The sequence below is a fragment of the Pelodiscus sinensis genome, chromosome 4 (genome assembly GCF_052426305.1).
Source record: "Pelodiscus sinensis isolate ZL-2025 chromosome 4, ASM5242630v1, whole genome shotgun sequence".
Taxonomy (NCBI): domain Eukaryota; kingdom Metazoa; phylum Chordata; order Testudines; family Trionychidae; genus Pelodiscus; species Pelodiscus sinensis.
Genome location: NC_143055.1, coordinates 659,593 through 679,097, shown reverse-complemented (window position 1 = coordinate 679,097; position 19,505 = coordinate 659,593). Strand labels below are relative to the sequence as shown.

Here is a 19,505-nt window from a genome sequence, read left to right as displayed (position 1 = left end):
TCAAATGTATGCCCCAAATGAAGAAAATGTAATAAGGGAACTGAAATAGTGCCACTGTAGCTGAACAAAGTAAAAGAAGCAGTGAGACACAAAGGCATACTTTACAAAGTGGAAATTACATTTGAGTGAGGAAAATAGAAAGGAGCATAAACTCTGGCAAACAAAGTGTAAAAAATATAGTTAGGAAGGCCAGAAAGAATTTGAAGCGCACACAGACAAAAACTCAAAAAGTAAGTCCATCAGAAGCAGGAAGCTGCTGAACAACCAGTGGGGCCATTGGATAATCAAGATGCTAAAGGAGTGCTCAAGGATGGTAAGGCCATTGTGGAAAAATTAAATGAATTCTTTGTATCGATCTTCATGGCTGAGGACATGAGGGAGATTCCCAAACCCGAGCCATTCATTTTATGTGACAGATCTGAGGAATTGTCTCAGATTGAGGAATCATTAAAAGAGGTTTTGCAACAAATTGATTAACTAGTAACAAGTCACTAGGACCAGATGACATTCACCCAAGAGTTCTGAAGGAACTCAAAGTGCAGAATTATTAACAGTGGTTTTAACCTGTCCTTTAAATAAGCTTCTGTACCAGATACCTAGAGAATGTGGTGCCATTTTCTAAAAGGGCTCCAGAGATGATCCCAACAATTACAAGCCAGTAAGCCGGATTTCAGTACCAGGCAAACCAATTGGAGCTATAGTAAAAAACAAAATGGTCAGATACAGAGATAAACATAATTTGTTGGGGAAGAGTCAACATGGTTTCTGTAAAGTGAAATCATGACTCACCAATCTCTTAGAATTCGTTGAGGGGGGTCAACAAGTATGTGAAGAAGGGGAATCTAGTAGATCAAGTGTGTTTAGATTTTCAGAAAGCCATTGACAAGGTCCCTTACCAAAGACTCTTAAGCAAATTAAACTCTCGTGAGAGAAAAAGGAAGGCCCTCTTATGGATCAGTAACTGGTTAAAAGAGAGGAAATGGAGAATAGGAGTAAATGGTCAGTTTTCAGAATGGAGACTGATAAATAGTGGTATCTGGATTAGGGCCAGGACTATTTAACATGTTCGTAAATGATCGGGGGCGGGGGGTAAACAGTGTAATGGCAAAATTTGCAAATGTTATGAAACTGCTCGAAATCGTTAAGACCCCAGTAACTGTGAAGAGTTACAAAGGGGTCTCTCAAAATTGGGTGACAGAGTTAACAAAATGACAGATCACATGCATTATTGAAAAATGCAAAGTAATCACATAGGAAAATATAATCCCAACTATACATATACAATAATGGGGTCTAAATTAGCTGTTACTGCTCAAGAAAGAGAACTTCGAGTCATTGTGGATAGTTCTGTCAATATCCACGCAGTGTGCAGCAGCAGTCAAACAAGCAAACAGAATATTGGGAATCATTGAAAAAGGGACAGAGAATATAGAACCAGGGTACGTTCACATCTTGAATCCTGTGTGCAGATCTGGTCACTCCATCTCAAAAATATATTGGAATTGGAAAAGGCTCAGCAAAGGGTAACAGGAATGATTCAAGATACATAGTGGCTGCCTTATGAGGAGAGATGAGTAAAGCAGAGATTTTTCAGCTTGGAAAAGAGACAACTAAGGGGGGATAGGATAGAGGTCTATAAAATCCTGACTGGCGTGGAGAAAGTGAATAAGGAATTATTTACTCTTCATAACACAAGAACTAGGATCACCAAATGAAATTACTAGGTAGCAGGTTTAAAACAAAAGCAAGGGAAGTATTTTTCAGAGAATGCAAAGTCTTCTGGGGAACTCCTCGCCAGAGGAGGTTGTGAAGGCCAAGATTATAACAGGGTCAAAAAAGAGCTGGATACATTCCTGGAGGACAGGTCCATCAGTGGCTATTGGCCAGGCTGGGCAGTAATGATGTCCCTGGCCTCTGTCAGAAGCTGGGAATTGGCGACGGGAGGGACCGCTGGATGATTCCCAGTTCTGTTCATTCCCTCTGGGCACCGGGCACTGGGCACTGTCAGCCGACTGGGCTAGATGGACCTTTGGTCTGTGCCAGTCTGGCTGTTCTTTTGCAGATGGGGAATGCGATATGCAAGAGCTGTGGTAAGAGGGTGAGCCTTAGTTCAAAAAAGTGATTGGTTAAAAAGGAGACTCTATAGATTTAAAATGAGCTTAAGTGGTACATCAAAATGTTCCCAGGGCCCACTCGGCACACTGTCCCTGGGAGCGCTCTGTCTTGCATAGCATCGTCCGTTTAAAAGTTCCACAGGCCAGATGCTGCCATCGGGAATACCTAAGCAGCTGTCACTGACTGGAACTCGGAATACGGTCAAGTGGCTGATACGCAAGTAGGAAGCACAGCAGTAGAATAGCAGCAGAAAGGGACTTTCATCACTAAAGTGAGCAGGCCAGACTCGGAGTACTTGAAAGGCGCAGAGCTCTTGGACAAGAAGCACCTTTTCTTTTTCAGAGTATAACTGTGATTAAAAGCAAAATAGCTCAAATGTCAGGTGAGTCAGGAATCCGTCTCAGTTCTAGCCCTTGCCTGTCTCACAATGCTGCTCCTCATGGCAGACCGGAAGAGTGACCAGTTTAGAAAGGTACAAATGCAAAGGGGGACTTGGAAAGGGAAGCTGGGTTGCAGCCTTCTTTCTACGGGGTGTGACCAACATGCATGAAAATATCTGCCACCTGCCAGAGGCCACCGACACACACCCTTGCTTCCCTGACCCGACCTACTTGCCAGCCATCAGGCCCAGATTTGTACGCCAAGCATGCCTACCCCCAGGTTACCCACATGCCTAATTTACACAAGAGGATCTCTCGTCCATTTTGAATTCTTCCTCCAAAGAGACAGCTGCTAGCACAGCAACTGGTCAGAGCATGGAAGCAACTGGGTGCCTTGGGCTGGACGACACCCCCAGTGAGGAGAAGATGATCACTGGGCTCTTCCCTCTCTCATCCCCATCCTAGAGACTTTACATATCACTTAACCGAGCCCCCTTTCATCTTGGCTTTAGATGTTTGCTGCGGGATTTCATTGGGAACCTGCCTCCTCTGCGCCTTCTCAAGCAGAAGCTGCAGTCCCTCACGGACATAGTCAACAGCAGTATCTTCCAGTCCTATGGTAAGTCTGGATCCCCCACTGAACTGGGTCAGTTTCAACTTTTTAATGGGAAGGTCATAGAATCCTAGAACACTAGAACTGGAAAGGACCTCGAGAGGTCATTGAGTCCAGCCCCTGCCCACATGGCAGGACCAAGTACTGTCTAGATTAGTCGTCCCCAACCTTTTTGTGGCCAATACCACATTCATGTTTTCAGAAGAGTGTGGCGGGCGCCAACAGAAAAAGGCATCAAATGTGAAATTGAAGGCTATTTTCATATTAAATGTGAATTGGGTACATTTGATAGAAACTTAATTTAGTTGGATACTTTTTATTTTAATTATCTTGTAATTCATTTTTAAACAAAATTCTGCATTAATAAAAAGGGGGGGTGTCCAAATGTTGAGCAAAAAAAGCACCCTCCCCCCCCCCAAAAAAAATCATGGCACCTTTAAATCTCACACTCCCTTCCACATGGCAGGGGAAGAATGTCCCAAGTGGCTTTCCAGCTGAGAAACTGAAAATACCAGACATTTTACTGGGGTTGGGGGGGTCAGGCCAGGGGCTTGGATTACCCCTCGGGGAGGAGATTGGGGTGCAGGGTCTGGGAGGAGAGTTCTGTGGGTGAAGATACCGGAGTGGGAGTAGCTGGGGACCGGACACTTAACCAGTGAGACGCGCTGCTCTCCTGTTTCTCCCACAGGACCTGCCTGGCCATGTGCTTGGGGATTGGTAGGTTCCCGCAGCTGCCATTGTCCAGGTCCAGCCAATGGGCTTGTGCGGGGGGGCGAAGTGGCCATGAGGGACCCTCCCCTGCCAGCTCGCAGCTCCTGCACCACAAAGGGCCCCACCACGGCTGTTTTATGTGAAGGGGGTGGGAGGCTGTTGCTGCCTCAGTCGGACCCGACCAGCGCGGGGTTTGCTCCGGCTATTGAAGCGCCTGCGTGGGCTGCCTGCTGAGGTGGGGGCGGGGCTCAAGCCTCCAAAGCGCCGCGTCGGGCTCCCTCGCGGGCCCTAGGCTGCCGACCCTGCTCCAAGCTGGGGTCAATGTGAGTAGTTTTAAAACGCCGGCGCAGGCGCACGTAAATGCCCCCGCGGGCGCCGTGTTGGGGACTGCAGGTCTAGATTATCCCCGATAGATGTCTGTTCAACCTGCTCTTAATCTCCAGTCATGGAGATTCCACGACCTCTCCAGGCAATCTATTCCAGTATTTAAACCCATTGCTTCTTGTCCTATCGCCAGACATTAAGGAGAATAATTTATCTCCCTCCTCCTTGTAACACCCTTTTAGGTACTTGAAAACTGCCATCCTGACCCTGCTTAGTCGTCTCTGTTCTAAACTAAACAAGTCCAGTTTTTTCAGTCTTCCCTCATAGCTCATCATTTCTAGACCTTTAATCATTCTTGTTCCTCTTCTCTGGACCTTCCCCTTTTGAAGCAAAAGGATCTTGCACAAAAAGGGGGGGGTTTGCATAAAAAGGAAACGTCCATGCTGCTTGTTTTTGCACAAAAACCTCTTGCGCAAAAACGGATTGGAAGAGATTATGCAAATGAAGTGCGAGAAAATGCTAATCTGTGCTTCATTTGCATTGCCTCTTCCAGCAAAACCCGCAGTGTAGATGTAGCCCAACTGAGGCCTGATCAGCGCAGAGTAAGAGGGCAAGAATGACTTCTTGTGTCTTGCTCGCAACACTTCTGTTAATGCAACCCAGATTCATGTGGGCTTTTTTTGCAACAGCGTCACACTGTTGACTCATATTTAGCTTGCGATCCCCTATGACCCTGTCAAGGCCAAATCCCCACTCTGGCACAATGAATGCAGAAGTGGGGGGGCTTGAAAAAGTACCCCAAAACCTTATATTTCCAGGCTTTGGTATAAAACTTCCCCCCCAAAAAAATCTTAAAAACCTAGATTTTGGGGATAAAAATCCACTGCCACATAAGAACGGCTGTACTGGGTCAGACCAAAGGTCCATCTAGCCCAGTATCCTGTCTACTGACAGTGGCCAGCACCAGCTACTCCGGAGGGGATGGACCGAAGACAATGATCAAGCGATTTGTCTCCTGCCATCCCTCTCCAGCCTCTGACAAACAGAGGCCAAGGACACCATTCCTACCCCCCTGGCTAACAGCCTTTTATGGCCCTAACCTCCATGAATTTATCTAGCTTCTCTTTAAACTCTGTTACAGTCCTAGCCTTCACAGCCTCCTCTGGCAAGGAGTTCCACAGGTTGACTATGCGCTGTGTGAAGAACTTTCTTTTATTAGTTTTAAATCTGCTCCCCATTAATTTAATTTGGTGTCTTCTAGTCCTTATATTATGGGAACTAATGAAGAACTTTTCTTTCTTAACCCTCTCCACACCACTCATGCTTTTATAGACCTCTATCATATCCCCCCTCAGTCTCCTCTTTTCTAAACTGAAAAGTCCCAGTCGCTTTAGCTTCTCCTCATATGGGACCCGTTCCAAACCACTGATCATTTTAGTTGCCCTTTTCTGAACCCTTTCCAAGGCCAAAAGATTTTTTTTGAGGTGAGGAGACCACATCTGTACACAGTACTCAACATGTGGGCGTACCATAGTTTTATACAGGGGCAGTAAGATATTGTGTCTTATTTTCTATCCCTTTCTTAATAATTCCTAACATCCTATTTGCCTTTTTGACCGCCGCTGCACTCTGTGTGGAAGTTTTCAGAGAACTGTCCACGATAACTCCAAGATCTTTTTCCTGATTTGTCGTAGCCAAATTAGCCCCCATCATACTGTACGTACCCACATTCAATTTCATTTGCCATTTTGTGTCCAATCACTTAGTTTTGTGAGATCTTTTTGGAGTTCTTCACAGTCTGCTTCTGTCTTGACTATCTTGATCAGTTTAGTATCATCTGCAGACTTTACTACCTCACTGCTTGCCCCTTTCTCTAGATCATTTATGAATATGTTGAATAGGATTGGTCCTAGAACTGACCCTTGGGGAGCACCACTAGTTACCCCTCTCCATTCTGAAAATTTACCATTTATTTCTACCCTTTGTTTCCTGTCTTTTAACCAATTCTCAATCCAAGAAAGGACCTTCCCTCTTATCCCATGACAATGTAATTTAAGAGCCTTTGGTGAGGGACCTTGTCAAAGGCTTTCTGAAAATCCAAGTATACTATATCTACTGGATCCCCCTTGTCTGCATGTTTGTTAAACCCTTCAAAGAACTCTAATAGATTAGTAAGACATGATTTCCCTTTACAGAAACCATGTTGACTTTTGTCCAACTAATTATGATGTTCTACGTGCCTAACAATTTTATTCTTAACTATTGTTTCGCCTAATTTGCCCAGTACCGACGTCAGACTTACCAGTCTGTAATTGCCGGGATCACCTCTAGAGCCCTTTTAAAATATCGGTGTCGCGTTAGCTATCTTCCAGTCAGTAGGTACGGAAGACAATTTAAAGGCTAGGTTACAAACCACAGTTAACAGTTCTGCAATTTCCCATTTGAGTTATTTTTAGAACCCTTGGGTGAATGCCGTCCGGTCCCGGTGATTTGTTCACGTTAAGTTTTTCTATTTGTTTCAAAACCTCCTCTAATGACACTTCAATCCAGGACAGCTCCTCAGATTCATCTCGCACAAAGGACGGTGCAGGTTTGGGAATCTCCCCAACATCCTCAACCACGAAGACTGATGCAAAGAAATCAATTAGCTTCTCCGCAATGCCTTTATCATCCTTGATTGCTCCTTTTGTATCTCGATTGTCTAAGGGACCTACTGGTTTTTTGCAGGCTTCCTGCTTCTAATGTACTTAAAAAACATTTTCTGTTGTTTTTTGAGTTTTTGGCTAGCTGTTCCTCAATCTTTTTTTGCTTTTCTTATTACAGTTTTACGCTTAATTTGACAGTTTATGTTCCTTTCTATTTATCTCACTGGGATTGGACTTCCATTTCTTGAAAGATACCTTTTTGTCCCTCACTGCTTCTTTTACATGGTGGTTAAACCACGGTGACCCTTTTTTAGGTCTCTTGCTATGTTTTTTAATTTGGGGTATACATTTAAGTTGGGCCTCTATTATGGTGTCTTTAAAAAGTTTCCATGCAGCTTGCAGGGATTTGGCTCTTGTCACTGTGCCTTTTAATTTCTGTTTAACTAACCTCCTCATTTTTGTGTAATTCCACTTTTTGAAATTAAATGCCAGGGTGCTGGACTGCTGAGGTGTTCTTCTCATCACTGGCATGTTCAATGTTATTCTATTATGGTCACTATTCCCAAGCGGTCCTGTAATAGTTACCTCCTGGACCTGATCCTGTGCTCCACTCAGGACTTAACTCACCATCCAAGTAATGGTAAGAAAACCAGGGAAGAGATCACTTGGGAAATCTTAGCTCTAAAGTAAAACCAGGACACAAAAATTAACCCATATCAGGTTAATAAAAAAAGAAAAAATTATCCCCACAATACTCCTGTTACAAGCAAAATGACTAGATAGAAAAGTCACCAATTAATATACTCATGGGGGACCGCCATGGGCCAAAAGCTTAGTTACAAAGGAGAGGAAAACCCATTTTTAAATGCAGACATCAGATTCCCATTTCCCAAAAAGTGTGTGCGTGCGTGCGTGCGTGCCTTCCTTCCTTCCTACCTACCGGGAGCACTTTGCATTTGTCCTTATTAAACGTCACCTATTGACCTCAGTCCATTTCTCCAGTTTGTCCAGATTAGTTTGAATTGTGAACCTGACACATAGTGGGACTGTGTTCCCTGTTTGCTTTGTTGTGCTGTCGGTGATTCCTCCTGTGCTGTGCGCGTGTGTGTGTGTGCGTGCGCACAGGGGCTGGGATCTCTGGAGGAGAACTTCAGAGGGAGGCATGGAGGAAAGGGCCAAGGCCAGACACACACATGACCTTAGGGGGAAGGTGCAGTCAGTGATAGTGAGAACACCTGGGGCCCTGGAAGCAGGACAAAGGAGGAGGCTGCCTAGAGGGTTGGGAGCAGTTGCTGGATGTATAAGTTAGTTTTTCAGCATGCTTAGGGAGAAGGGAGTCATAGAATCATAGAGCTGGAAGAGACCTTCGGAGTCATCAAGTCCAGCCCCCTGCCCAAGGCAGGACCAACCCAACTCAATCAAACAGACTTAAACACCTCTAGGGATGGAGATTCTACCCCCTCCCTAGGGAACCCAGCCCAGCGCATCCCCACCCCCCTAGCGAAATAGTTTTTCCTAATTTCCAACCTCGACCTCCCCCACTGTAACTTGAGCCCATTGCTCCTTGTTCTGCCACCAGGGAGCTGCAGGCTGCTCTCAAATCCCCCCTCACTCTGCTCTTCTGCAGACTGACCAAACCCATATCCCTCAGCCTCTCCTCATAGGTCATACGCTCCAGCCCCCTAATCATGTTGGTCACCCTCTGCTGGACCCTCTCCAGTGTGTCCACATCCTTTCAGTAGTGGGTGGCCCAGAACTGGACACACTACTCCAGATGTGGCCTCATCAGAGCCGAGTAAAGGGGAATAATCACTTCTATCTGGTCTAGCTGGCTTGGGGGCTGAACAGGCTCTGGTCCCCCTGTCCCTAAGAGAGGCTGCACTGGCTGCTCCTGGTTCCTGTAACAACAAGTCTGTGCTGCACTGTGTCCCTGGGAATGAATAACCCTTCTGTTCTGCTTGTCTGGCTGCAGATGGGGGTGCAGGGCCCGGGGACTCCAGCACACTCTGCGACAGACCCTGTCCTGCAAAGCACTTGGAACCGCCCCCAGCTTGGGATCGTCTGCACACTTAATAAGCGTCCTCTCTATGCCAGTCTCTAAACCGCTGATGAAGATATTCACTGGAACTGGTCCCAGAACAGATCCCCACTTGTTCTGCCCTCCCAGCAGGACTGGGAACCATTAATAACGACTCTCCGAGCACGGTTCTCCAGCCGGTTATGCACCCACCTTACATAGCCCCATCTAGGTTGTGTTTGCCTATTTTGTTAATGAGAAGGTCATGCGAGACCGTATCTCATGCCTTCCTAAAGTCTAGGTATCCCTGTGACAGCGTGTCGGGGAGCCCCCAACCCTGCACCCCCATCCACAGCCAGATGTGACTCTCAGCCGGCCAGTAGAGTAGAAGGCACATGGCGTAGCGTCCGAGCGATGTTAGCGTAAGCTCCGAGAGCAGATGCCGTCTTCCTCTCGGGGATGGGGGCACTCAGGCCCTTTTAGCCCCTTTCCTGCTCTGTCTCCTTTCCTCATCCTAGCCCAGCCGAGACTACCCCACACTCCCAGCAACTGGGCACACAGCCCCGCCTCTTGCTTTGTTCAGATTCCTCTACCTAGTCCAGGTGTCAGCCAGCTGGGCCATGGCCTACCTGCCTCCTTTCAGGGACCCATCCCCCGCTGGGCACTGCACACAGAGCTTCTGCAGACTAGCATAGGGCAGTAGGGATCAAACACAGCAACCAGTGAATGCAAAACCAGAGTGGACCCAGGGCCACAAGCGTGGACGGCCCCCCACTATGTCCCAATACCACGTTCACCACTTATCCACAAGGCTCGTTATCCTAGCAAAGAACGCGATCCGATTGGTTTGACAGGATTGGTTCTTTACAAATCCATGCGGGCTGCTCCCTATCACCACCTTATCTTCCAGGTGTTTGCAGATGGATTCCTTAATTACCTGCTCTGTTATCTTCCCTGGCACAGCGTTAAACTGACTGGTCTGTCCTTATTTCCCTTTTTATAGATGGGCACTAGATTTGCCCTTTTCCAGTCTTCTGGAATCTCTCCTGTCTCCCATGACTTTTCAGAGATGACAGCGAAAGGCTCAGATACCTCCTCTATCAGCTCCTTCAGTATGCTAGGATGCATTTCATTAGGCCGTGGGGACTGGCAGACATCTCACTTTTCTAAGTAGCTTTTAACCTGTTTTTATTTTTGTTTAACTTCTAACCCTACCCCATTTCCATTGGCATTCACTACGTTAAGCATCCTGTCACCATAAGACTTCTTGGTGAAAACTGAAACAAAGAAGTCAATAAGCACCTCTGCTATTTCCAAGTGCCCTGTTATTTTTACTCCCTCTTCACTGACCAATGGGCCTGCCTTGTCCCTGGTCTTCCTCTTGCTTCTAATATATTTATAGGATGTCTTCTTGTTACCCTTTATGTCTCTAGCTAAATTGAGCTCGTTTTGTGCCTTCACTTTTCTAATCTTGCCCCTGCATACGTGTGTTGTTTGCTTATATTCATCCTTTGGAATTTGGCCTAGTTTCCCATTTTTATGACTCCTTTTTGATTTTTAAATCATAATGAACCTTTGAAAAACGTCCAACTCTCTTCAGTTGTTTTTCCTCTTAGTCTTGTTTCCCATGGGATCTTACCTACCAGCTTTTTTGAGTTTACTAAAATCCGCCTTCCTGAAATCCATTGTCTCTATTTTGCAGTTCTCCCTTCTACCCTTCCTTAGAATTGTGAACTCTATGATTTCATGATCACTTCCATCCAGGCTGCCTTCCACTTTCAAATTCTCAATCAGTTTCTCCCTATTTATTAAAATCAAATCTAGAATAGCTTCCTGTCAGTAGTTTCTCAACCTTCTGAAACAATGCAGTCCAAGAACTTATTGGATAATCTCTGCCTGCTGTGTTAGTTTCCCAACATATGTCTGGATAGTTGAGGTCCCCCATCACCACCAAATCCTGTGCTTTGTACAGTTTTGTTCGTTGTTTAGAAAAAGCCCCATCCACCTCTTCTGCCTGGGTAGGTGGTCTATAGTAAACCCCTAGCATGACATCACCCTTGTTTTTTACCCCTTTTAGCCTAACCCAGAGGCTGTCGTCAAGTCTGTCTCCAACGTCCATCTCCACCTCAGTCCAAGTGTGTACATTTTTAATATACGAGGCAGCACCTCCACCCTTCTTTCTCTGCCTGTCCTTCCTGAGCAAGCTGTATCCTTATATATCCATATTCCAAACGTGTGTATTAACCCACCAGGTCTCTGTGACACCAACAATGTCATAGTTGTGTTTATTTATTAGCACTTCAAGTACTTCCTGCTTATTTCCCGTACTTTTGCATTTGTTTCCAGGCATCTAAGATACGGATTTAATTTTGCCCCCTGTTCTGCCTTGTCCCTCCTTTGTCTCTGCTACTATAGCAGGTCATGTGAGATTGTAACTGTGACAGGGTGAAGCCACAGACAACCATGTGCGGTGATTTCTGGGTTGCTTACATAACCACTGCCACCCTCCTTGCTCTCTGGGGCTTTTCACTGCCCGGTCCTGCTGGGCCAGCTCCCCTGGCTTCCCCCAGCCAAGGCCCCAAGCTGAGATCTTTGCCCCCCAAGAAGCAGCACAGACGCTGAACCTCTTCCGATCCAAGGAGAGTTCAGTTTAGGGCCCAGCTTCCTGAGATACCCCCTCCCCCAATGGGATCAAAACCCCCAGTGAATTCTTTGGGGAAGTTCCCTTTGACAGTGAACAGGGGAATGTGCACACTGGTTGCTCCCCCAGGTACCAATTATTTACACTGGGCATGGTAGCAAGTACAAGTGATTGTATTAAGTACGAGCAGTCGGATTTCAGTGGTATAAGTGAGAACAGGCAGAGCACAGTGGATTACAAATCAAAAGTAACAAAACTCTTAGCTAATTCGAACACTAAAATCTTCAGCACAAACTTCTTATAACCCGCCCCCCAAAAAAACTGTTTCTGTTCCAGCTGCCTTCCAAACCAGGGCCCTCTCCCTTTCCTTGGGGTCTCTGGTTCACCCTCCAGCAGTGCCCCAGAATGCAGACAGCAATGTCTTTCCACGTGTAAGTGTCTTAGCATTTAGTCACCATTACCCTGAGGCAGTGAGCCTCAGTTTCCCCTTCCATCCAGCAGTGCAGGTTAGTTGTGCCTTTGTTGCTACACCCAGCTCTAAGCCCAGGCACAGTTGTTAGCTTAGAAGCTGCTTGATCCTGGGGTCCTTTTGCTCCTGTCCCCAGCAGGGGCACAAGTTTTTCCAAAAGCTTAAGCAAGTGACACATTTCAAGAGGTGTATTGTCCATTTCAGTCTCTTTGTGCTAATCCATAAGAGTTGCAAGGAAAGACGACGATTCCCAGCAAGCCAATGCTAGAGTCGCGTTTCAAGTACAGATCTCATAGCACACTCTCCCTTTGGACAGCGTTTGTCATGCGGTATCTCTTCCCCCTCTGTGTCCACGGAGGGTATTCAACAACAGGTTTCTCTCTCTCATCAGTGTGGCATGGGTAGGCAGTAGCAAGCGCTCCTTGGAGGCTCTGGGAAGGAATGTATTCCCAAAAGAAAGGATCTCTCCTCCCCCTGCTGGGGTATTCCTCACTCCTTCCCCAGGGGTTACATTGGCAGGCTCCCATGCATTTACAGAGAGCCCGGGACACCTGGCTCAATCAAGTGCCAATTCAGTGTCTGACACTAGTGTCTTTTGGATCGATGGGGTTTCTACTGACCCTCCAGTTTCTGCTTCCATGAGGCTAAAGGCAGAGTCACCCCGGCTGAGAGTCCAGACCTGCCACTCCCCCTTGAAGCATAACTGACTGGTGGGCTGCCCCGGGGCCGTCTGCCACCTGTCCAGCTGCAGGCACACAGCTCAGCCATGACAGGCCCTTCCTTGGGAAGCCCCGCGGTCTCCCTCTTTCCTCCTGGGGTAAGCCCTCAGGCACCAGGCCCTTGCATTCCTCAGCTCCCACAGTCGACTTTTGGCCTCCAGCCTCTACCTGAAGGCTCTGTGCCTCCCAGGGTTGGACCTGCCCCCTCCCAGACACAGCCTAGCCTGGACACAGTCACTGAAACTGGGCAATGACTCAGGGTCAGGGCTGGCTTCCTCCACCCCTCCCCCTGGAGGGGAATCAAAGAGACTCTCTTATCTCCCTCCCCGCCCCTGGATTTCAGCACAAGGCTCTTCTCATTTTTCACAGTTCTGGGGATAGACTCAGCCACATCGAGTCATTTCCCAAAATTAATGGCACAAAATTCTCAGGGTCCAGCAGCAACTGTTAACTCAGCCTGTTTACACCCCGTCTGTACCTGCACCCTGGCCAAAGGGGCCATGATTTTATGGCCCCCAACCAGGAGCGGTCCGAGGCAGGCTGCAGCAGCTGGCGCCCCAGGCGGAACGCGTGGTCGGCGGCCCCACCTGCAGGGCCGTCAGTGGACTGACGTCATCGTCGGGTGCCCCGGGCGCCCCTGTGACGTCAGCATTGGGCGCCCCATGCGGCAGCACCCTACGCGGTGGCCGAGTCCGCCTATAGCCATGGGCCGCCCCTGCCCCCAACCAGTTCTAACTCCGCTGAGTTCCCAAGGAGGAAATCTTGCTCCTTAAGCAAATCCCTCCAGACTACTGAGATTTCCCCCTACAGATGCCTGAGCCTGCTCAAACTGGTCAGCAAAGCGAGCAAGAACCTCTGCCCCTCCCCAGCCTGGTCCCACAGACAGTACTTCACCATGTCCCGGGACCGTTCCTGAGCCATCAGGTCACCCGCGCCCTCAAAGCCTGGGATCTGTCCGCCCGGCCACGCTTGCCTAGCAGATCCTGCAGTTGGTTCACATAAGCCACGTGGCTTAGCCTCGCCCCCGCTTAAGGGTTCTAAATCTCACCTTGTAAGTTTCAGGTGTGATCTGAAACTGTCTTAAATTTACCATCATCGGAAGCATCAGCAATAGGCCTCTTCCTGCATATGCCCAGGGCTCTCCCTTTCAGCTCTGCACTCGGCGTGGGCATTCTCCGTCCGTCGGGGCTTGATTGGGTGGATGGGGCCCAGCCTCTCAAAGGTGATGAAATATTCGGCGAAAGCACCGGACTCCTCGTAAGGAGGGCACCGTCAGTCCCACTCTTGGATTTTTGGCGGGGGGGGGGGGGGTGTATGCACCATTGCAGCTTCCTTGGGGATGGGATGGATTCTCCATGTCTATAGTGCACTTACACACTCACAGATGGCTTGTGTCAGCTGGCTTGGACCTCTGGGGCTTTGACTTGCACTGGAGACCTTTGGGCTCAGGCTCTGGGAAGGGGGAACGGGGAAGGGTCCCAGAGCCTGGTCTCCAACCTGAGGCTGAACATCTGCCCCTTTCTGCCCCACTCCCTGCCCCCTTTTTACCCTCAGTTTGTATCTGTCTGCAGAATGTCGGGAGATGCTGCTGCACACGACAATCCCCATCCTCCAGGAGCTGATTGAGAAGGGAGAGGAGGAGGAGGCTTGCATTGAGCTGCTCAGCAATATCCTGGAGGTGCTCTACAAAGCCCAGAAGGTAAATTGCCCTAAATGCCAGCTGCCAGCCCTGCTGGGAGCCTCGCGGGCTTAGATGCATTTGAGCCAGGCTGAGCACAAAGCTCCCTTTTGGGGACAAACCTCAGGGCTCAGGCTGGCATCCCCCTCCCTCGCCTGACCTAGAGAGAGAGAGAGACAGGGCAGAGCACGTTTCATTGGGCTGTGGTCGCTAGCCAGCAGCCCCAGGCACTTCCCAATTCAGTAAGGTAGAGCTGCCAACGCCCTCACCGATGAAACCGCAGCAATGATCTCTGGTTTGATGAGCCAGGCAGTGATAGGCGCCTAATGCCATAGTCCCCTGCAAGCCATAGGGAAGCCCTGTAATTCCTGACCACTCCTGATAGCCCTTGGCCTCGACCATGGGGTGGGATGCCCCTAGGGAACTAGAAAATCCCAATCATCATGGAGCCTTGGTGGGAAGCCCCCTTTCAAACTCTGCCGAGAGGGTCAGTTCCCGGATGACTTGCTTAGAAACAGGGCTACTTCCAGCCCAAGACTGAGGGTCCTCCTCTGTAAGGCCCCAAACCAGTCACAAAGAGGGCTTCAGTTGGTACACACAAGCAATGCCTTTAGACACCCCCGCTCTCCAGTGCCACTACCAATACCCTTCCTTCCACAGAGGAGAGGTTATGAAAACCAATCTCCCCGAATCACAACAGGTTCTGCTGATTCCAAAGGCACGTTCCCAGGCCAGCTGATGCTTCAGATCTTCCCCAAAAGGGCACGCTGTACTAACCCTTTAAAATCTAAAGATGTATTATTGGAAGGAAAGGAAGAGAGTTACAATTGTTAAAGGAATCAAACTACAGACACCAATTGCCAAGTTCTTGGTGCAGGCTTGTAGCAGAGGTGGGAAAAGCCACTGGTTTAAAACAAGATTCTGGAATACGCCCTCTGTCGGGATGTCCTCAGTCCTTTCAGGGTTCAGCTCATAGCAGAGATCCTTCATAGGCGAGTAGCAGGAATGAGGACAGGATTAAAGACAAAATGGAGGAGCCTTCAGGCCGCTCTTTATACCCTTGCCCAGGAGGCGGGAATTACATTGTTCTTACTGTGTGAAAGCCTGTCACATGAGCGAGTCACCTGTCTGTGCATGACTCAGTCCTTTTTAGGCAGCAGCGAGTCTGAATGTTCACAGCAAAGTTCCTCAGATGTGGATTGGCGCCACATGAGGTGCATTGTCAGTCAAGTGATGCTATTCATTTGACTAGCCACCCTTTCACAATGGACTGGCTAAAAAGCAAACATTTGAAAGACAAGTACCGAGCCAATACTCGTATCTCCCAGTACAAAGATGATACATGCATGTGAGCAGTATAACAATCGGTGACTCGGCAGCCTTTCAGAGCCCTTTGTACATGTCCCAGAGCGGGAAAGGCATCCCAGGGAAGCACAGCACTGCCCATAAGTCTGGCGGTGAAGTGGTCCAATGCCTAGGGTGAATTCTGTTTGATGTTGTTGGTTCTAGAGAGCAGAAGAACGGCTAACGTATCCGAGTGGAGGAGAGAGACAGCTCCAGGAGGACTCTGAGCTGGTGAGCTCCCTCTGGGAAATTTGAAATAGAGGAGGAGGGAGGAAGAGTATGGGCTTCCTGAGCACCTGGAAGAAGCTCACCTACTTCTCACTTCAGCCCCCATTCTGAAACGTACTGTCACTTGGAGCTTGAGAGGTGGTAGCGATGGGGTGGGAAGACCAGGACTAGAATAGTGGCTCTGAGGTTTGGCTGTGCAGTGAATCAGCAGACTGGCATGAGATGTTCAGGTGTGCGTTATAATTGGCTTTGGTCAGGGCCATCAGACCTTCATTTTCTAGATTTCTTGGCAGCTCCGGGAAGAATAACACATCTTTGATTTGCTTGCAGAGCCGTGTCCTAACAGGTAAAATACAAGACGGGGTATTAGTTGCGAATGAATATTAATCAGAAGTTAGGAACTCAGGAGAATGCTCAGGTGCAATTTTTTATACCCAACCCTAGGGCCACCTTCAGCTTGAAACAAGCACCCCCACACCAGGCTCAGTGCCCGTTGAACTTCCAGAACGTACATTGGTCATGTCACTCTCATGAAGATGTTTCATACAATGTCATAGCTCGATGCCAACATTTGCATTGGTCATACAATGAATTGCAAAGGCATGAACCCTAATGCAGCTGTATTAATTTTAATTCTGTGAAGGGACTGTAATTCTACAAGGCCTGCTAGGTGCGGTATTGTCAGTCTGCCACCATGCGCGTTCTTTGGTGAACGGAGCGCTCCTTCCATTGCACTAGTAGCACTTGTGCATGCTAAACAGGAGCTGCTAGCAGTGTCTGCGACAAAGGACAAATGGGCACAAGTCAGATATCAGAAATGGTAACACACACAAACCAGCAGGGACATTTTAACCTGCCTGGACACTCGTTCTTGAATTTAAAAGTAGCCATTCTTCCGCAAAGGAAGTTCACAAGCCAATTACAGAGAGAGTGTGTGGAATTGGCCTTCATATGCAAATTTGACCCTCTCTCTCAGGGCTTGAACAAAGGCATGAAGCGGATGGTGTAATATACCAGGTTGGTCCAGGCACCGATGAGTGCTCAAAACCAGGGCTACTTACCGCCCAAGATGGGGTCCTTCTCTATAAGGGCACCAGACCAGTCATGCGAGCACTTCAGCTGCCTCTCTGGCCATTAGGAAGCCTCACAAGCAAAAGTGCTTAGACACCCCTGCTTTACCTATGTCTGGACCAGACCTGCACCCTGCACCGGTGAGAGGTATAAAACCTAATCTCACCAACACTGAACAGGTTCTGCCAGTCCCAAAGGACCAGCCACAGTCCCCGGTCAGTTTATATCTTGGATCTTACCCAAAGAGCACACTGGACCAATCCTTTAGAATCTAAAATGTCAAGGTTTATTAATGAAAAGAACGAAAAGGTGGAGAGCAAGGTTGTTAAGGAGAATACATGACATACATCAGTCACCAAGGGAATGTCTACACTACCCCGCTAGTTCGAACTAGGGTGGTAATGTAGACATCCGCAGTTGCAAATGAAGCCTGGGATTTGAATTTCCCGGGCTTCATTTGCATGAAGCCGGCCGGCGCCATTTTTAAATGCCGGCTAGTTCGAACCCTGTGCCGTGCGGCTACACGCGGCATGGAGTAGCTAGTTCGGATTAGGCTTCCTTGCAAGTAGGAATAAGAGATCCTCTGGAATAGAGCTTTATTCCGGAGGATTGTGCCAGTCGGGATGCTTTTCTCCGGCTTATCTCCAAGCCGGAAAAAAGCGGCGGCGGCCATGAAAATGCAAATGCCGCGGGGGATATTTAAATCCCCCGTGCATTTGCCTCTTCCAAAGTTCTACATTAGCATGCCTATTTCGTAATAGGCGGCCAGTGTATTCACAGCCAAGAGGTGGTCGAGGCCCCTTGCTCTCTCCCAGACATTTCAAATGCAAGTCCAGAGCCCCTCGTCATAACTTTACATACACAAATCATAGAAGTCTGGGAGTAGCAGACATAGACTCTGCATAACATCAGCTTCCATTTGACACCTCCCCTGGCCTGCTTTGTACAGAATTTGGAGCAAACCCCACCCGTGGGTGCAACAACCATTGGTCTGCTAATATTAAAATCCAATAACATGACAGATGGGCCATTCTAAAACCTGCTTTCCTTACATTCAACACCCAATGACACCAAAAGGTAAGTATGGGGCATTTGCAGCCCACTCAATTAGCCTCATTAGCACTGGAACTACAATTGACAGGGATTTCCCCCTCTCCTTTCTTTTTCTATCAGTTGTGACCCCCCCCCCTTCTCTCCACTCTGCTCATCTGAGAGAGTGGGGTTTGCCCATGAAAGCACGCTGAGGAGCTCGCAGGCCCATTGATGGCGATTAATGTTGGAGCAGTGGGGAATTCCCAGAAGCCTGGAGCAAAGTGAATACCGTTCCAGTTTTAAAAGGGGTTAATGGGATGACCTGGATCATTATATGCTTCGGAGGAGGAGCCGAGTTCATCTGTAACAGGAAAAACTTAAAAAACAACAAATAGTTTAGTAGCACCTTAAAGACTAACAAAACATGTAGCTGGTCTCCTGAGCTTTCGTGGGCACAGCCCATTTCTTCAGATGACTGGCGTGTTGTTTTTTAAGGTTTGTTTGTATCATTATAGACCTCATCCCCAGCCAAGACAATGGAGCAGCTAGTGTAGGACTTGATTAAGAAAGAATGAAAGGAGGGTAATGCAGTTAATGCTAATCAATGTGAGCTTATGAAAAATAGATCTTCTCAAAGTAACCTGACCTCTTTTTTAATGACATTGCAAGTGTGGCTGGTCAAGGTAGCGGTGCTGACATATTACCCTTGGTACCACATGACATTTTAGTCTAGTGCTGGAGGTACCGTTACCCCGAATCTGCCCAGAGGCTTGATGGCTGCTGTGCCAACAGAGATTTTTCTTTCTGACATCAGGGCATCTTTCAGGGTCTGTCTACACTACACAGCAGGCAGCATAAACAGTCAGACTTTTGCCAACAAAAACCGTCCACCCCTCTGAGCGGTGCTTGCTTGTCTGCAGGAGAGCAGTCCTGCACTGTGTGCACTGGTGCTTGCCAAGGCAAGGGGATGGGGAGCAGTCCTGCACTGTGTGCACTGGTGCTTGCCAAGGCAAGGGGATGGGGAGCAGTCCTGCACTGTGTGCACTGGTGCTTGCCAAGGCAAGGGGATGGGGAGCAGTCCTGCACTGTGTGCACTGGTGCTTGCCAAGGCAAGGGGATGGGGATGGGGAGCAGTCCTGCACTGTGTGCACTGGTGCTTGCCAAGGCAAGGGGATGGGGAGCAGTCCTGCACTGTGTGCACTGGTGCTTGCCAAGGCAAGGGGATGGGGAGCAGTTCTGCACATTGAGAGGCAGCCCTTTCAGTCTGTTACAGCAAAGAGAAACAAGGAGTCCCCTGGCCCTTTAAAGCAGGGTGGGGACCACTGACCCATACTCGTGAGAAGCAAAAAAGAAAAACCAGCCCCTCAGAGACACAGCCTCCAGCTGAGACAGAGAAGGCCCCTCCCCACGTTCCTTTCGCATGCCAGAGTCTTGGGGGGCCTAAGCCAGTAGATTTTGTGTGCTCCAGCCTCGCGGGGGGAGCTGAGTGCCAGCACTGGCTCCTCAATGCTGGGAGAC

The 19,505-nt window shown here is 48.4% G+C and overlaps 1 protein-coding gene across 6 annotated transcripts in view; it reads left to right on the top strand.

Annotated features, from left to right (window-relative positions):
* Positions 1–19,505, top strand: part of LOC102455798 (dedicator of cytokinesis protein 2-like) — a 427,487-nt gene that overhangs the window by 187,801 nt on the left and 220,181 nt on the right. For all 6 annotated transcript variants that reach the window (XM_089777669.1, XM_089777670.1, XM_089777667.1 and 3 more), the window contains exons 25-27: positions 3,008–3,114; positions 14,206–14,333; positions 15,822–15,887. In XM_089777669.1, coding sequence (XP_089633795.1) covers positions 3,008–3,114; positions 14,206–14,333; positions 15,822–15,887 — 301 coding nt within the window. The remainder of the gene's footprint in view (positions 1–3,007; positions 3,115–14,205; positions 14,334–15,821; positions 15,888–19,505) is intronic.